We start from the raw sequence: 18,509 nt of genomic DNA, 5'->3' as shown, positions 1-18,509 counted from the left end.
CTTAGGCAATTATGCTATGAGGCTAACGATATGTCACTTTGCTCACAGCTGATTGGTCCAATTTCGGTTTGAGATCTCTTACCTGGAGCATAACCTGCCCCGGACCAGGTTAGCCGTGGAGTGTAAGTTACTATGGCGATGAACACTGCTAAAAGCCAAACCACTTTCATGGTGCCTAAAACCCAGAGTTGGGGCGAACTAAACTGAAACAGCTGGCTAGCCACCTAAACCGGCTTCATGGTATAGGCCCCTGACCTACTCTTACTGTATAGAAATGTTTTTTATTTCTACAAGCGTGAAAAGCTGTTTGACATTGAAATATGCAAACTGATATTTACGCTAAATATATACGCTATAATACATTTATTATTATCATTTAAGTTATTCTTTGTATCAACTGTATCAGTAACTGTGTGAGATTTTGTTGTGTCCTATATTCTTTTTAAATAAAAATTATTTGAAGAAACTAATGAACTTAAAGAGTTCGCCCTCCTGTGGTGATTTTTGCGAATTACACCGCTGCAAATCTTTTCTTCTGTCCTTCTGTTAAAAACATTCATGAACATGAAAGACCAGACATCCTCGTTATTTCCTCCTTCCAGAAATAATTTTCTGCACCACAGAGCTTGTATCTAGTGTAGGTGTATGAAGTAACTTAGGCTCAGGCTTTCTCTTGTCAAATCAAATGACTTGCACAAACTACATAGCAAATCAATCGCTAGTTGTAGCGTTACCTTTTTAGTCTCTGAATGAATCGTCCTCTGATAGTCACACTGTAAAGTGTAATAATAAGGACTCAGTTGATATTGCAGTGTTTTCTGGATTGATGTGAGAGTCAGCAGGAGTTGATGTGAAGCTCTGATGTTCTCCTGTTGCTTCATGCTTTTCTACTTCCTGTTATGACTGGGATATGGGAGTAAAACACAGCCTTTAAAATGGTATTTTAATTCAAAATGTCATAATACTACAGGCATGAAACAATGAAGTAAAGAACAGTGACTAGACACTTTGCTCTTGGTTTTCATTGTGTATTATTTCTGTAATCTTGTTCAGATGTTTGTAGGTCTGGCATTGTTTGAATGAGGAGTTAGTTTTAGTTCAGTTCAGTGTTTTCTTCATTCTGTGGCCTGTAAGACAGTAATTGAATTAATAGTATCATCAGAACTAAAACGAGATGATTGATACAGCATTACTATATACATATTTTAGACTATTTATAAATGCTATTTTTTTAAAGATATACAATGTGTAATGACGTCTTTATGCCGTGACTCTACAGAATCAGTGATGTGTTGTGGAGCGTAAACGCAAATGCTAATGCAAACGCTCGCGCTTCGGACACCACCGACCACTGCCAAACCAGGCGATCGCAATCCATCATGCACACTTCTCCAAGGGAGGACGAAAGTGTGAAAACCACCACATTCAAAACTAGCTTACCAGCAAACGCTAGTCCTGATGCCCACGCTATGGACATCACAGACCACTGCCAAACCAAATCAAGCCCTGCACCAATTTTGACGAGTGCCGAAGTCACGCATAGTGATTTTAACAGCTATGGCGGCAAGAGCATAACATTGAACCCCTCAATGTCCTTTAAGACTGAGCATGTCTCAAGTTCGTTACCCAAAACAGAGGCTTCGGAGATCCATCTCAACAACTTTTGCGGCAGATCAAGAATCGTGAGTCCACCTGAGCCAATCCACGGAGCCCGATCCAGAACCTTCTTCACGAGGACAAAGAGGACATCTCGAGTTCGAACAGGACTGCAAAGGAAGACTTACCCTAGAGGAAAGCGTCGCTCTCGGAAGCACCCGTGAGCAGATCCAACGCTCATCCGCCCACTGCGGCTCCAAGACCTCTGCGTCACCCGAGTCCACTGAGTCCCACCGGGTCACGGTCCCCGGAGATACGCCCCAAATCCTTGCCAAAGCCATCCTTCCGTGCTCAGGGAATAACGGTCCAGTTTTCTGAGAGAGGAGCCACAGATGAGGCCAGGCATGATGCACTAAGCAAACTAGGACTGCTGAGGGACTCATCTTAAACGCTCACATGATGCTGCGGCTCTGTGGTGTAGACAAGCATTTGAGAAGTTATAATTCAACCAGTGCTGGGTTGTAAGGAATTCTTACTGGAATTGTTGTAAGATTACTTACATTATTTGGTCTGCTACTGAACTACTTTTATTGACCTAACTCATCAAAACAGGTAGATTTGAACAAGATCATCTTAAACCATATTGATGGAAAACTCACAGAGAAAGGAAATGTGTCCTAACATTATGTTAGGGTTTCCCAAACCAGGGTTCATGAAGGAATTTCAGGGAGTATCTAAGTTCATGAAAAATGTATAGTTTTTTGCAATGGGGATTGAATAATTTCGATACACACACACAAAATAATATTGGCATTACCTTGTTTGCAAGATGTCTAGTGTTCAGAAGGTCCAGATTTATGACCATCTGTGGACAGCAGCAAGTCTTTTTGATTGAGTTTAGAGGAAAAAGTCACAGCTAACACTTGTTTGGACTGAGCTTGTTTTGTCTGCTTAGGAGTTTTGAACCAAAATCAAGATTCCAATAAGTTCTGATATCTTTAGCAAACACAAACTCAGCATTCACATTCATCTCAGAGGTAATCGCTCAAGTTCTACATGTTGGTTTGGAAGCGCATGGCCTGGTTTCTGCCATCTTTGCTTCATGGTCACATGGGTTCCACAGCATTGTTTTGAGCCAATCACCAGAGTCCTAATTGTCATGTGACTAATCACTCCATATTTGAACTCCTAAAACATTGTTACGATTCCTATACATCTATTATAATGTCATGATGACATATACTTTTTATTATAGACTAATTTTATTTCGAAAGATAAGTGCGCCAGGAGAACTGTCGGAACTGAGTCGTCTTCGGTGGTTCAGTGGTAGCAGTTCCGTCGCTAAGATAAAAGGTTACCGATTCTATTACAACTTGTTGTTTTATGTGTTGTCTTCAGTGGCTCAATGGTAGCGGTGCCGTCACTGAAGCGAAAGGTTTCTGGTTCTATTCCGACTTGTTGCGGTTTTATACTCTGTTGTGATTTCAGACTCCGTTTCAAAAGACAAACGTACCAGGAGAACTGTCAAACCTGTGTTGTCTTCAGTGGCTCAATGGTAGCGGTGCCGTCACTGAAGTGAAAGGTTTCTGGTTCTATTCCAACTTGTTGCGGTTTTATACTCTGTTGTGATTTCAGACTCCGTTTCAAAAGACAAACGTACCAGGAGAACTGTCAAACCTGTGTTGTCTTCAGTGGCTCAATGGTAGCGGTGCCGTCACTGAAGTGAAAGGTTTCTGGTTCTATTCCGACTTGTTGCGGTTTTATACTCTGTTGTGATTTCAGACTCCGTTTCAAAAGACAAACGTACCAGGAGAACTGTCAAACCTGTGTTGTCTTCAGTGGCTCAATGGTAGCGGTGCCGTCACTGAAGTGAAAGGTTTCTGGTTCTATTCCAACTTGTTGCGGTTTTATACTCTGTTGTGATTTCAGACTCCGTTTCAAAAGACAAACGTACCAGGAGAACTGTCAAACCTGTGTTGTCTTCAGTGGCTCAATGGTAGCGGTGCCGTCACTGAAGCGAAAGGTTTCTGGTTCTATTCCAACTTGTTGCGGTTTTATACTCTGTTGTGATTTCAGACTCTGTTTCAAAAGACAAACATACCAGGAGAACCGGCCGAACCGTGCAGGCGCTGGTGGCGCAGTGGTAGAGTCATGGTATAGCCTTCCCAAGGTCCATGGTTTGAGCCCGGGTCAGGTGTCTGTACACCCAAAAAACCAAAGGGGGGGGTAGTGTGTGTGTGTCCCCCCCCCGAGGTTTCGGAGTGCCTGTCGCTGCGGTTATGCTGCGTTGTGCTTATGATTTGCTACGTTTAATAATATAATAAATACTATAATTATTTAAAACCTTTTTTTTGGGACTTTTTTTTTGTTTTGACTTTTTTCACTTTTGGGCTTTGACTTTTTTTTTTACACTTTTTCAACTAAGTAGTTTTTCAACTACTTTTTTAACTAAGTAACTAAGTAAAAGTAACTAAGTTTACTACTTTTACTAAGTAACACTTAGTTGTTAAAAGTAACTGTTACTTAGTTACTTTTAAAAGTAACAGTTACTTTTAACAACTAAAAGTAACTGTTACTTAGTTACTTTTAAAAGTAAGTTACTTTTAACAACTAAGTTACTAGTAAAAGTACTAAGTAACTAAGTAAAGTAACTAAGTAACACTTAGTTGTTACAAGTAACTAAGTAACAGTTACTTTTAACAACTAAGTTACTTTTAAAAGTAACTAAGTAACAGTTACTAAGTTTCTTTTAAAAGTAACTAAGTAACAGTTACTAAGTTACTTTTAAGTAACTTGTAAAAGTAACTATTCTTAGGTACTTTAAGTAACTTAGTAACTGTTACTTAGTTACTTTTAAAAGTTTTTTTAGCAACTAAATTTCTAAAACAAACGTGAAATTAAAAATGAAAACAAAGTAAAAACTAAAAGTAACAATGCAAATAAAAAGTGAAAGCAAAAGTTAAAAAATTAAAAAATAAATTACTACCTTATTTCTTATTCTTAAGAAATAAGAAATTGTGTGAACTTCTGACAGTTCTTGTTTATTAGCAATTTAGTCATGGCTAAACTTAACTAAACCTACTTATACTTTACCTATTAAACACTATGTTTAAACTGTTAAATAGAAGTCAGCTTATCAAAATTTATAAATTTATCATTCAAAATGTATTGTTTATAATTGTGTCTGCACTTAAGGATCAACTGATGGAAAGAACCTCTTCTTTAAGCAAGAAATACCTCAAGAGTTCTTTCTAGCCTCTCTTTATGATGTTCAGCAGGCAGTTTATATGATAATGTTGTGTTTAATATTCTCTCGATGTTGGTTGAGTTGTGGGTTCCCATCGTTTTCTTTTTGAAAAGCAATTGATGGGTACTGAAATGGGTGGGGAAGGGACAGGGAGTGAACATTTGTACATACAATTAATTTTAGAGAGTCCCCTGAAGAATTTGTTGAATTGTGCAACTTAAAGAAAAAGAAAAACATGCATGTTGAGCATGTAGTACACATGAAATACATGTTTATGTGCCATGCCATGCACCTTATTCTGTATCAAGACACAATTTTTATTGGACAATAGATAGAAACTTCTTGTACAGAGGAGTTTATTACAGAACATTACTTTTGACAAATCATATAAAGGGATATAGCAAGATATGCTGTTTTTTTTTTAACACCAAACTGCATGATACTGAAACTCTCCACATTTTTTGTTGTAAGCCCTGAGACTGAAACCTCCATCAAGACATTAAAAAGCCAAGCTTCGGCCAATGAGAAAAACGTTCTGCACATCAACCTGATATGCAGGTTTGCATCTGAGGACTAAGCTGAAGCACAGAGAAACACTGCCTGCACATAAGACGGTCAGAAAGCAGCATTTAGCCATCGATTTTCAGATCCTTGGCCACAAGCATCGCTGTGACGGGGTGCATTGCTCCACGGTGCTCCTTAAAAGTCTTCACTGCCTCATCGCTGTACTTGGAGAAGTTGTAAACTTCCCTAAAAGGGAAAGAGAGAGAGAAGGGTCAGCAAGTGCGCTTTTGAAATGGTCTTGAAGAGCTCTCGACAATTAAAAACAGAAGTTTAGGCAATGTTTTGTTGCTGTTTAGGCAGTGTTTTGTTGCTCATGTCAGCAAGGAAATTACAAAACTTTCTGTAACGTCCTGTTCCTTTTGGTCCATTTTCATCAACTGACTCTACTTATTGCTGTTGCTGTTTTTGGTCCAATCATGGACTTCTCAGAACAAATGAATGAATTTACTTAAAGAGCGGGCGAGTGAATTTCATTCTGCCCTGTTCGGTAGCCATCTTCAGCGCCAGGGGAACGACTTCCTCCCAATGTGCCCTCACACAAACACGCAACCACCTGCATAAACACAAACAATTTGACATGAAACACTGACATATGTGATAATCAGATCATTTAACGAATCAGGTCTGCTGCTTACCTGAAGCGAACCTCTGAGTTTTTAACACTGTTCAGCTGGTAGACCTCCTGCATCTTCTTCACATGGGACAGAGGAAGCGGCTCCTGATACAGGCAATGCACAGAGGAAACAGACAGACACGTTACAAGACTACTTCTGCTTTCTGTTCCTCTCTGTCTTTTGATCTGAAGTGCTAAAATGTGTTTGATATGGTACAGCATGACAACATAATGGGGCATCACAGACTAAATTAGATCTTTAAATTTAATTTTTAAAAAGTTAAAAATGTAATTTAATCCATAATATACATCATAGTAATAAACATGTAAACAGGTTTACATTTAAAATGTAAGATTTTATGTGTGGTTTTATAGATATGTGATTTTATCTTGCAGATTCAAGACAGAACAGGATGCAAACAAGATATTGTGGTTCCTAGATATCATCATGTCCCAGTTTTAACTTATTTAGTACCTCTTGGAGTAACAGAGCCACAAACTCAATGAGTTGAGGAGAGTTTAATTGCTTCACATCTGCCTCAGTGAAACTCGTAAGATCCCCTTCTTTTGCCTAAAATGCACGAACACACAGAGAAAGAGGAAGAGAGGGGATTGTAATGTAATTTAATTTAGATGTAATTTAGAGAAGCTTGAAAACTTAAAGTCTTTGGTGTAGTAGGGTAGGAAATGTTTTTCATAAACACTTTTTGACTGAAAACACTGGTTGAACTCTCTTCACATCCTGATAGCAATCAATAATAGAAGTTGTCTAGATATAAAAATAAAAAAATAAAAAAACTGTACATATATCTTTTGTGGAAGTCTCAGGACCAAAAAATGCGATGTTTAAATCCTACTCGCCAGTAAACATATTTCCATACCTCAACACATCCTGCTCTCACAGACACCGCACCTCATCAGCACGTTTCATAAGGCTATGCAGAGTTGTAGACAGTTTACACTTCCTTCTGAACCAATGCCATAATTAATAGATTGTCAATAATTCATTATAAAAATGAATAATGAATTAACAACCCTTGACAGTCTACTCGGAGCTGTTCATGTCCTCCGACTCAGAATTATGCGTTTCTATGTCAACACTATAAATGGCGAAATGAATCTGCAGGAGTCGGGTGATACAAGTCAGAGCTCTAAGTTGTTTATGTTCATTATTTTTGTAATGTTATGTGCTTTGAGACACGAGGTAGTTTATCGCTTTGCAGACTCTGCTCTGGCTGTGTGCGTTCATGTGTTCTGGAGGAGGTCTGGCTTTGGAGACGCTCTGAAGGGAGGGTGGGATCTTAAGCTTTCAAAGCTAGTTTTCTATTGCTAGCCTCTGGGAAGTTGCCTACCCTACCTTTAACAGGAGAAAGACTCACCTTCACCCATCTCTGGCACAGAGCAGTGCAGGCATCGGCCATAGTGGTGTCATACCTGCGCACAAAGAGGCCACAAACACATTTTTTGTGGACTTTCCAGAGACATAATGATTTTTAATGATTTCTGGTATTGCTATCCATGGGGGACATTTTGTCCTCACTACATAAGTAATACCTGAAACACACACACACACACACACACACACACACACACACATGCAAAAATGTGCTCTGGTGCTCACTGTGGTTTGACGGGGGGCATTCCTGGTGTGTGCATCCATGCATTCCAGTCCACTTTATTCAAGATGTCCACCTGACAAAGAGACAAATAGAGACATGAAGCACAAAAAAATTATTGTATTAATAGAACATAAGAGATGGCATGAACATTAATTAAAAGAACTAAAAAAAAAATATTTTTTTGAGGAAAATGTAAAATCCAATAGAATCTTATTTGATTTTCACAGGATATTTGTTTGATCCCATCATGAATGTTTCTAAATGATGAGACACAATCCATTAGCAGTCTTTTTTGACAAAAACCTGGAACGAATATATTAGTATGTGTATTCCTACTTTACCGAGCTTTACTGGGCAACTTGCATAAAAAAATGATGCATGTATATATTCAAGTACATAGTGTATTAGTTCTCACCTTGTCTTTGAAGTAAGTGAACAGATAATTCTTCCATTCCTCTGTGGTTACACTGCCATAAGCAAACAGCTGAATGTAAGACTTTACGAATCCCATGAAGACTTCTATAATTAAAGGCATAGAAAGCTTGTTTTTCCTTTCATTTATTTTGTTTAAATATTCAATTTATATATATATATATATATATATATATATATATATATATATATATATATATATATATATATATATATATATACACACACACACACACACACACACGGTAACATGGTAACATATAATAATTTAATAAATATAATAAGGATTTCAATTCTGCAGCAGAGTTACGAAACAACAGTCTGCGCAAAACAGCAGTGTTTTGTAAGCTGTTAACAGTGTTAACTCTTGTCTTACTTAAAGTAGTTTTGGCACATTAAACTGGAAGAGGAGAAAGTATTTTGTGTGTGTACCTGGACCTCCCATCAGTTCCTCCAGATGATAAAGCAGAGCGAATCCTTTCTCATAGGGCACAGAGGAGAAGGCTTCATCCGTGTTCACCTCATGCAGATTTGGGACCAGGTTTGTGAGGACATTATTCGCCCCAAACTGCTTCACCTACAAAATGATACAACAGTGTATTACTTTACCAGTAAATTGCAACAGGAATTTGCCAAATAGACATTAATCTTATGTCTCAATAACAAAATTCACACAAATATAGTCGACACAAGATTTATTTATTTTTTTAACAGTAATTTTCTGTGAGGATCAGATAACTATTCAGCATCTCTGCTGGGTCAGCAGATCAGAACATCATGTATGTGGGATATCTATCTGCATAAGCCGAGAACATGTTAATATTTGTCCATTTTTCTGTATGTGTGACTCACAGACTCTTGAAGTTCTTTCCATCCTCCGATGCCTTTAAACTGCCTGAGCTGTTCACTCTCCATACACCTGGCAATCATTCTCTCAATATACACCGTATGACCCTCGTTCAACCTGCAGAGAAAGTTCACTTGTTACAGATTAAAGGGGTCATATATTATAGAAAACAGGATCTAGCCTAGGGCTAGATGATTAATCGAAAAGTAATCGAAACCTAAATTCAGAACCTCTAACTGACGTAAAAGTCATGTCTCTGACAACGCCCTGAAGCCAGAGATCACTTTTGCTTGCATCCTAACGAAAGTTTGTCAATTGTATGTGTGTTAAGGATTGCCAGTTTGAACATTCAAGCGAGTTTAGACCATCGGATGTGTATCATTATATTGAACTAATGCACTGATATATTGTGGCACACGAACACTTACAGACAGTAGCTCGCACAGAGAAACATTCAGGTGTGTGTGTGAATAAGATTTTGATTTTAGGTCATATCGTCCAGCCATAGCCATTTTGAAATAAAATAGTTCAGTGTACTTTGGAACAATGTTCTATTACAACCAAAAGAACATCACGGGAGGTGGAGACTGGGTGCATATTTTGCATATTCTGATATTTACATATGCAGGGAAAGTTCAATGTGCTGGACTGACCAGAAATGCTCCCAGGTCCTATTGGTCACCAGGTTCCCGGTCCAGCTGTGGGAAATCTCATGAGCGATGACCTGCAGCAAAACCATAAGCACAGAGCAGAAGATAAGTGGCTTAGAACAAATGCTCATTAACCTAAAAATGGTTTTAATAAAAAAAAAATTAAAAAAAGATGACTTACACCAGCAAGGGACCTGTCTCCAGCCTGAAAAAGAGCACAAGAATAATGTTACAAACACTTTTGCAACATTATAAATGCATTTACTTCACTTTTGATTGAATTGAATGTTTCTAATTATTTTAAAAATCGTATTGACCCCACACCTTTGAGCAATAGTGCATGCAATATTTGAATACATTTCTCTCCGCTTTATACATTTTGAGTGCAGCTAAAATAGAAGTAGACCACAAGTAGAACCCTAATTGACTGTGGTTGATAATCTGTTACTTTTAGTCTTTGATTGTGGCTTTGCATGTCTGTGTGGATGCATCTACTAACTGCAGAAGTCTACAGAGGTATAAGTGCATACAGAACATGTATAAAGGGGAATTATACAGACCAGTAAAGTAGGGGTGACAAATGTCAGGCAAGGGTTCTCCATGCCCCCGTATGGAAAAGACGGAGGCATCACCAGGAGATCATACTGGCCCCACACATACGGCCCTGCCAGACTCTCAGCCGTCTTCAACATGGTCTCAGTCTAATGAAGCATAAGAGTAAAGAGTGTATCTTCATCTGTTAACCACATCAGATAGCAAATGCAAGTCAAGTGTGTGTGGTTTCTAAGTTAAGTAGATAGTGAGCGTCTTTACACGCATGTTCTTAATTCGATTATGCTTAAGCTAATAATGCATGTGTCCATGTAAATGCCTTAAAAGTGCAATAAGTGATTTGACAAACATTGTTGATATTTGAAATGAACCCCAAACAAACACAGCCTAACCCTAACCCTTCATTGCTCCGCCCCTAAAATGCACGAAGATGCAATGCAAGAGTGGATGTACTTCATAGCTGAAGCAAAGCACTTTTTAATCAACGAAATCTGCACATTTAACCTGTTTTCTTTATCGGAGTAAAGTCATAAGCATAAGCATCGGAGTAAATCGCCATAAGCAGTCCGCTGGCATGTAAACATGTAAACGGTCGGTCGGCTTATTGAAGTGCGTGATATGAAACAGGAAAGTGTCCTAACTTTGAATTTGAGCACATTTTGCAGTAGGGAAGGAGGAAATATCTCAACTCCGACTCCCAAGAAATTCTAAAAATATTTTCTCATCTCGTGCAGCGGAAGTAGAAGTGGTTCAGTCAAAACACTGCTTCTTTATTTAACATCACATCTCACAGTGGAACACCTGGGCTCAAATACACGCATGATTAGGTTTACCAGGGAATAACTTGATTTTTTTAAAGAAAGTCTTGTGAATGCAGTTTACTTATGTTGCCAGGTTATTGGTTTGCATGTAAACCAGGACAATGACTTAATTCATAGGCTGATTTTTGGGAGTTATCAGCATATTGGTGTGCATGTAAACGTGTTTAATGTATTTATCACAATCTCTTCATGTGCTGAAAACCCAGAATCCTCATCTCACCTCTGAAAACTCAAACGCTGCCTCATCCATATACTCCTTCTCAGACCAAACTCTGGACCGGGGACCGATTTCCCTGAAAGCCACAAGCAATGATTATTTACACCTGATATGGAAGCCGTGCACAGAATTTTTAAATGTGAAAACCAAGTAGTTTGCAAAAATGAAAAGATAATGGGCTTCTGAGAAGCGGATGCTTTCTTCAGGCCACAGGCTGGTGTGATGTTCTTGGTGTGAAGTAAAATAAGTGAGAAACATTTGTTTGCCCACATTGCAAATGCTTAAAAGTGGCCATATTCAAGTCAATTTACAATGTAGGTCTACAATACACCAAATTCCACCCTTTTAAGGCCCTTAAAATTGCACCTTATTGTTCTTTTAAGACATCTATATCTAAATGCCCTCTTATGATTGGCTAACCTCTTTGGATGTGAAATAAGTAACAATAGCCACAACTAAATGCTGAACACTGAATATGTAAAATTGGTGGTCATATGCAAATATAAGCATGACAAAAAAAAAAGAAAGAAGATGAGGGGAAAAGAATCACCTGCTTTCCAAAGCGCCAACTACAATGGCAATGAGGTAAGATGGCATGGAGACCTGCAAGAAAGAAATAGGCATTTTTCATTTTTGATATATATTTTGAGATTTATTTTAATTTGGAAATTGAAGAAGAGGAAGAGGCACTGACCGGCTGTCTGAAGCGATAGATGACCCGGCTGCTGTCGCTCGGATCTGGTTCCTGACCATCACGCAACGCACTCATCAAAGCCACCAGCTCTTTGGGGACAGACACCTGAGAAACAGTCAAATGTACCCAGTGTTACCGGCAGAACAACTGTGGATTTTAATTCGTATGATTTTCCTTTCAGTTTAGATTTTTTTTAGATTGTGGCAAGCACTTCATTGAGTGTATGAGTAGTTTTTTTTAGCTTTTCATGCATGTTACCTGGGCATAATATGTGTGCTTCACTGATGGAGTGTCCTGACAAGGCACCATGGTCCTACAGTGAGTGGCCTGTTTTGAATAGACAGAGTAAATGGAAAAAAGTAAGAGAAAATGGAAAACAATCATACAAAGGTTTAAAACTAAACATTTGAGATTGAGTGAATTTATATGGAACAGAACCCAAAAAAGGGAAAATCCCATGTAGTTTGCTTATAAACTGACAACCACAACTCTAAAATATCAGACGAAAATACTAAAAATATTACTATAAACAGGGTTATTTTACTATTATTGACCCTGTTTACACTTGGTATTAAGATGCATTTTGGTCGATCGGATCACAAGTGACATTCCCGTTTACACATGGTGTTTTAATCCATCTCTTTTGTCCACTTTCAACCACTTCTGTCCTGATTTATTCGAGGGGAGGGTCTATGGGTGGGTAAATGTATGTTTTTTTTCAGATCTTTCGATCTAATGAACGAAATAAGCTCACGCAATTTTAATTTCTGCTCTGAAAGCTGCAAGAACTTGCTTCCCATAATCTTTACACATTAGGTCAGTAGACGAAGAGTAGACGGTCTTTTGTGGCTGTTTGAACACATTCGACCACATGAGCGTTTACACTATCTCTGGAAGTGGTCAAAAGTAGACAAGCTCAATACAGTTTAGAGCCCTTTTTTTTTTTGTAGATCAAGTTAAACAGAATGAAAATGAGAAATGTTTAAATAAGCTTTAATAAATAGTTTTATATATTATTATTTTTTGGTAACACTTTACAATAAGGTTCATTATTTAACATGAATTAACTTCCTTAGTTAACATGAACTAAGAATGAACAATTCTTCTTCAGCATTTATTAAATCTTAGTTCATATTATTAATTAACATTAACTAATACGTTATTAAAATCAAAGGTTGTATTTGTTAACATTAGTTAATGCACTGTGAACTAAGATGAACAAACAATGAACAGCTGTACTTTTAGAAACTAACATTAACAAAGATTAATAAATACTGTAACAACTGTTTTGCTCATTGTTAGTTAATGTTAATTAATGCATTAACTAATACACCTTATTGTAAAGTGTTACCATTTTATTTTATTTCAGTTAATGTTTTTTTTATTTTATGGTTTTAGTTTTAGCACTGTACTTTAATTAAACACACACTTCTAATCAAACAAACACTTGGTAGAGATAGTTTTAAAAAGGTTTATATATATATATATATATATAGGCTAGTAGATCTACAAATGATAATGTCAGACGGGTTGTGTAATGGCTCTTGATAGACATTGCGTGATAAACTTGTGAAGCAGAAGAGCAATGTAACACTTTGGGTTGTATTGCAAGATTGCACAAATGATAATATTTCAAAGAAACTGCACCCATCTTCACATGCACACACAGGGTGGTTGTGGACAGATGAGAGATGGCGAGGAGGTACCTGGCACTGGCTGAAAAGGTATGGCTGTTTCTTCCCAGCAGTCTGTTTGGGGGACAGCCACTGCAGAGCTGTGGCACTAGGAGACGTCTCATACTCAATCTCCACAATCACGTGCTGCCCACTGAAACACACACACACAGATAATTGCAATACAACTTAAAATAAAGAGGAAAAACTTTGCGCTGAGTTTAATAGGGCTGTCAGAGTTAATATGTGACCCTGGATCACAAAACCAGTCATAAGTCGCACGGGTATATTTGCCAACAATACATTGTATGGGTCAAAATGATCGATTTTTCTTTTATGCCAAAAATCATTAGGATATTAAGTAAAGATCATGATCCATGAAGATATTTTGTAAATTTCCAACCTTAAATATATAAAAAAATTATTTTTGTGAGTGAATGCAGCACAATCGCCAACAGAAATGAACAAGTTTAAAGGCGATTTTATCAATGTTTCGATTTTTTTGCACCCTCAGATTCCAGATTTACAATAGTTGTATCTCGGCCAAATATTGTCCTATCCTAACAAACCATACATCAATGGAAAGCTTATTTATTCAGATTTCAGATCATATATAAATCTCAATAATAATAAAAAAATACCTATAAGACTGCTTTTGTGGTCCAGGGTCACATATGATAACATCTAAGATTAATTATACATTTTAAGTCTAAAAAAAGAGTCATTGACTGCAGGAAGTTGCTGCAGGCTAATTGCAAATCCCTGTATATACATTTGATACACTAAATTAATTATTTGCATTTTTTGTATTACATTTACTTAAATATTAATTACATAAACATTCAATATTTTTTCCTTTGAGGAATTTTTTTTTGTCAGATTTAGCGTGAGCGTAAGTATTGCGTGCATTTGCATGCGTGTTTAAAGACGAATTTATGTTGGCAGTGAAAATCATATCGGAAATAACTTGGATGTTTGAGAAAAAAAAACAAAAACAGGAATCTCTTACAGTACAGAACAAGTTTGTGGCTTTACCGGGACAGTTCAAAAGGCAGGGTGATCTCCAAAGGGGATCCTTTAAATTTATGCTGGGCTCCCAATGCAAACTGTGCAGCCTGGCCATTTGCAGAAACCTTAAAGATCTTCAGGTCCTTTGAGTCCAAAGTCTAGAAAGATAGCGAGAGAGAACAGCATGTATGCCTCTATCTGTTAAAAAAATATGACATTTAATGATATAATAACACAAACTGTCCATTTACTTTCAGCTTACAGAACACCTGAATAGTATATCTGCATACAGATCACTATACAGACTGAAAGGACATTGTTTACTGAATATTTTGGCAATGCCTTGCATGCTTTTTGGCATTTGATAGTAGATATACTGTGCATGTCACTTCTTGTTAAAACAAGCCATGGGAATCCATTTCTTATATTTGGCTGCATTGCACAACCCTGAAATGCAAAATCCATGAAAATTCCTTTAGCAGTTATACAAGTACATATTTATCTGAAAGCTTCTGACCAGTTGCACCTGTCTGTCAAGCTCAGATAAAAAGTCCATCAATGTGATCTGACAGCTCCTGAAATCAAAGTTCAGCCAGGTGAGGTGCAGTAAACCAGGTACACAGTCCGTGACTTAATACAGCTCATTAACGAAGACATATATTTGACATAATTGGTAATATGACCATCAAAGCATATGCGCATGCATTTACAGAAGATGATGGTTGAATAAATGTATCAAATTCATAAACAAGAAACTTAGAATGCAAGTCATCAGGTTACGTGACGGATATCATCATTACTGTATCAAGTTCAGGTAAATATGTAACCTAGTCCTGATCTACTGTTACTGTATGACAGACAGTTTTGACATGTACCGCTAAATAACTAATTACTAGTATTACTAATTCAATAGCGACTAGCGGCTTTTTCAGTTTGACTAGTAAAAATCTATTAGATATTCCACTTAATAAGAATGAATCAAAGCAACAAATGCCTAATAAAATCATACAGCACACTGAATCTTACTCATGCAGATGTGTGTATGTGATTTGCAGTGATTAAGGCAAGCAAACAGAATCATGAAAACTGTACCAGAGAAGAGAATTTATCCTCCAGAACTTCCACAGTCAGGGCGACTTTCCCTTTGAGCACATGCCTTTCAAAGTCAACATGGTAAATGAGATTTAAGTGCTTGGTAGAGCACTTGGAGATGGAGGAGAACGAGCTGGGGTCTGACACAGGAGCCATGGTTGAGACAGAGAACAGTCAGCTCGCGCTGCCACTAGAGTTTTAACCATAGACAGTCACGTGATACCGGCCGTTTAACTGCATTGTTGGAGTTGTAGTTTTATATCCTGCTCTGCAAGAACGATTAACGACTGTCCTCTAGCGGCTGAGGGTGTTTGTACAACTTAAAAAAAAACAAAAAAAAACATTGATGTCTATCGTCAGAAGGGTAGTTGTATTCAGGGTTCTAAATTAACTTTTTTGATCACCAGCCAATGTGGCTGGTAACTTTCTAAAGTTACCAGCCAATCTGAATATCCACTAGCCAAATTTTTTTCCGGTGAAAATAAGAGAAATTATAAGTGCCACTGAATGTATTTAATTATTTTATTAGAATTGCTGGCATGAAAAACACAAAGTACAATACAACAAAATATACACAGAAAGGCAATACGATCTGTCTTGGCAGTTTTAATCCTTAGGCTCTCCTGATGACTTCGGGAACTCTCATGGTCCTTACTGCCTCTACTTAAAAATTATTAGATCCTAGGCCTACTACGAAAATTTTTTTTTTTTTTTCTTTTGCGTACATGACAATACATGACGATATTATTGTGATCAAACACTAGCCATCCCATACACAAAAGAAATATATTTGAAATATGTTTTCACAATATATTTGAAATATATTTTTGGAATATATACAAATATTCGAAATTGGCCCAATAAATATATTTTAGTTATATTTCAGAATATATTTCAAAATGATAAATATAAGTGAACAACAATGCAAATATATTTCAATGTATTTGGAATATATGCCACATATATTTTTGACACTTTAAAATATATTTCAATATTTTTTTTTTCTGTATTGGATTCACGACCCGTCAGCCATTTGGCATTAAATGTTCTTTTCTTAGTTTCTCTGTCGATACCCTCCTCATCCCCTGCCTCGTTCCTCTTCTCGCCCCCAGAAGTCTGTCCCAACCACCGCCGCATTTCGTTTAATATTAACCCACTTTACTACCAACTCCGTTCGTCTTATTTCTTGTGTTTTCTGTGTCCGTTCGTTTCCATGGTTTCTCGCGCTGGTTTCAATGCAAACTGCGCGAAACCAATGGGCGTATGAAACGTCATCACGTAGCATTACGGCACAGTGTTCATGGGAAATGTAGGAAGTACTGCCAGGGGGATAAATGACCGAGAACAGAGCGGAACAGAGCCTTATATGTATCATGCCTCATACATCACCGGCCAAACTGGCTAGTAAGTTTTTATTAACACCCGCCAAAATGAATTTTAACCCGCATTTGGCGGGTTGGCGGGTGTTAATTTAGAACCCTGGTTGTATTATATACGGTGGATAATTTAATAAGGGTACTATACGGTTATCCGGACCACACGTGACCACACGTAAATGTACTATACGGTTAACCTAACCCTAGGGGGGGGGGCAACGCTTTATTTTATAGTGTCCTTGTTATGTAGTTACTGTAGTGATAACTACAAATTACGCATAATTGCATGCAACTAATCCCAAACCAAACTCTAATCCTAACCCTAACCCTACATGTATGTAGTTATTACACAGTAGGTCTACTTTAATGCATAATTAGGCTACACTGCAAGAGGCACAACTTAAAATAAAGTGTAACGCAATCTTACAACTGATTACTTTTTTAAGGAAAACTATATTTTCTAGATCATAATGCCATTTTTTTTATATTAGGCCTACTATTGTGATTATTGTTAATATCTCAACATGAATTTTAACTGTTAAACGTTTTTTTTTTTGTTTTTTTTTTTTGCTTTAAACAACAAAACAATAGATGAACTGTTAAAGATATATATATATATATATATATATATATATATTAGAATTCAATTTACAAACATTCAGTCATCACAGTCCATAATATTTTCAGTCATCACAGTCCATACACAAATATTATACATCAAGTAATTACAAATAACGTAAAATGAATAACAAGTATGGAAATTAATAAATTAATAACAAAAAAAAAACAGACTTACAAACTTAATTAATGATAAGGATAATAGGATTTTTTTTTTTAATTGAAAAGTTTTGAGTATATATCAGTTATTAAGCTTTCTTATTTTTTTTACCAAGTTAAGAGACTCAAAAATGAACTGTTAAAGATTGACGGCCGTCGGTTTTTGTAATGACGTGTACATGCGCTTGTTGTAATGTCTTCATCCTCCACTAGATGGCAGATTATGAACAGACATTTTAAAAACAGGGTACTTGCTAAGATCATAATTGTTTTCATATGCCCCTTAAACATCTCAAGTGGACAGATTCAGGCCTATTGATTAATATCAGCACTCAGCTAAATTAAAGCATCAGTTTAAAAAAAACACATTCGTACTAAATAATTTAAAGAAGAGGTTAAGAGACTCTCTCTCTCTCTCTCTCTCTCTGTGTGTGTGTGTGTGTGTGTGTGTGTGTGTGTGTGTGTGTGTGTGTTGTGTTTTGAAGGATCCGGCTTCCTGTCAGTGGATATCCCTCCAGGAAATCGAAAGATGGTTCCACCCCCATGTGGAGCCCCATGCCACTCATTTACTGAGAGAGAGAGAGAGAGAGAGAGAGAGAGAGAGAGAGAGAGAGAGAGAGAGAGAGAGAGAGAGAGAGAGAGAGAGAGAGAGAGAGAGAGATTTGTTGTACAGATATACTGTTTACTTTTATAGGCCTATGCATTTTATACATGTGATATGCTATATTCCT

The 18,509-nt window shown here is 37.2% G+C and overlaps 1 protein-coding gene and 1 long non-coding RNA gene across 4 annotated transcripts; both read right to left on the bottom strand.

Moving 5' to 3' along the window:
• Positions 1-733: 733 nt before the first annotated feature.
• LOC307157595 lies at positions 734-2,736 on the bottom strand. 3 transcript variants are annotated; one of them, XR_013821050.1, is made up of 4 exons: positions 2,414-2,736; positions 2,256-2,330; positions 1,785-2,066; positions 734-1,127 (listed from the first exon to the last, which is right to left on the bottom strand). It is a non-coding gene; the product is annotated as an uncharacterized lncRNA (long non-coding RNA). The 3 variants fall into 3 exon arrangements; XR_013821051.1 differs by lacking the exon at positions 2,256-2,330; XR_013821052.1 differs by lacking the exon at positions 2,256-2,330 and having other exon boundaries at positions 1,785-1,970.
• A 2,410-nt stretch (positions 2,737-5,146) lies between these two features.
• On the bottom strand, positions 5,147-15,836 carry lta4h (leukotriene A4 hydrolase). Its single transcript, XM_079868190.1, has 19 exons — positions 15,626-15,836; positions 14,561-14,691; positions 13,559-13,679; positions 12,111-12,179; positions 11,853-11,957; positions 11,709-11,761; positions 11,162-11,234; positions 10,129-10,269; positions 9,750-9,773; positions 9,572-9,642; positions 8,924-9,035; positions 8,504-8,648; positions 8,055-8,158; positions 7,642-7,712; positions 7,400-7,454; positions 6,496-6,591; positions 6,043-6,125; positions 5,856-5,960; positions 5,147-5,593 (listed from the first exon to the last, which is right to left on the bottom strand). The coding sequence occupies exons 1-19, from the start codon at positions 15,779-15,781 to the stop codon at positions 5,473-5,475; spliced, it is 1,836 nt and encodes a 611-aa protein (XP_079724316.1). The 5' UTR covers positions 15,782-15,836; the 3' UTR covers positions 5,147-5,472.
• Positions 15,837-18,509: the final 2,673 nt, after the last annotated feature.

The sequence above is a fragment of the Squalius cephalus genome, assembly GCF_949319135.1.
Source record: "Squalius cephalus genome assembly, chromosome: 4".
In the NCBI taxonomy this organism is placed as follows: Eukaryota; Metazoa; Chordata; class Actinopteri; order Cypriniformes; family Leuciscidae; genus Squalius; species Squalius cephalus.
Note: the sequence above shows the minus strand (reverse complement) of the source record. Positions and strands in the feature narration are given on the sequence as shown.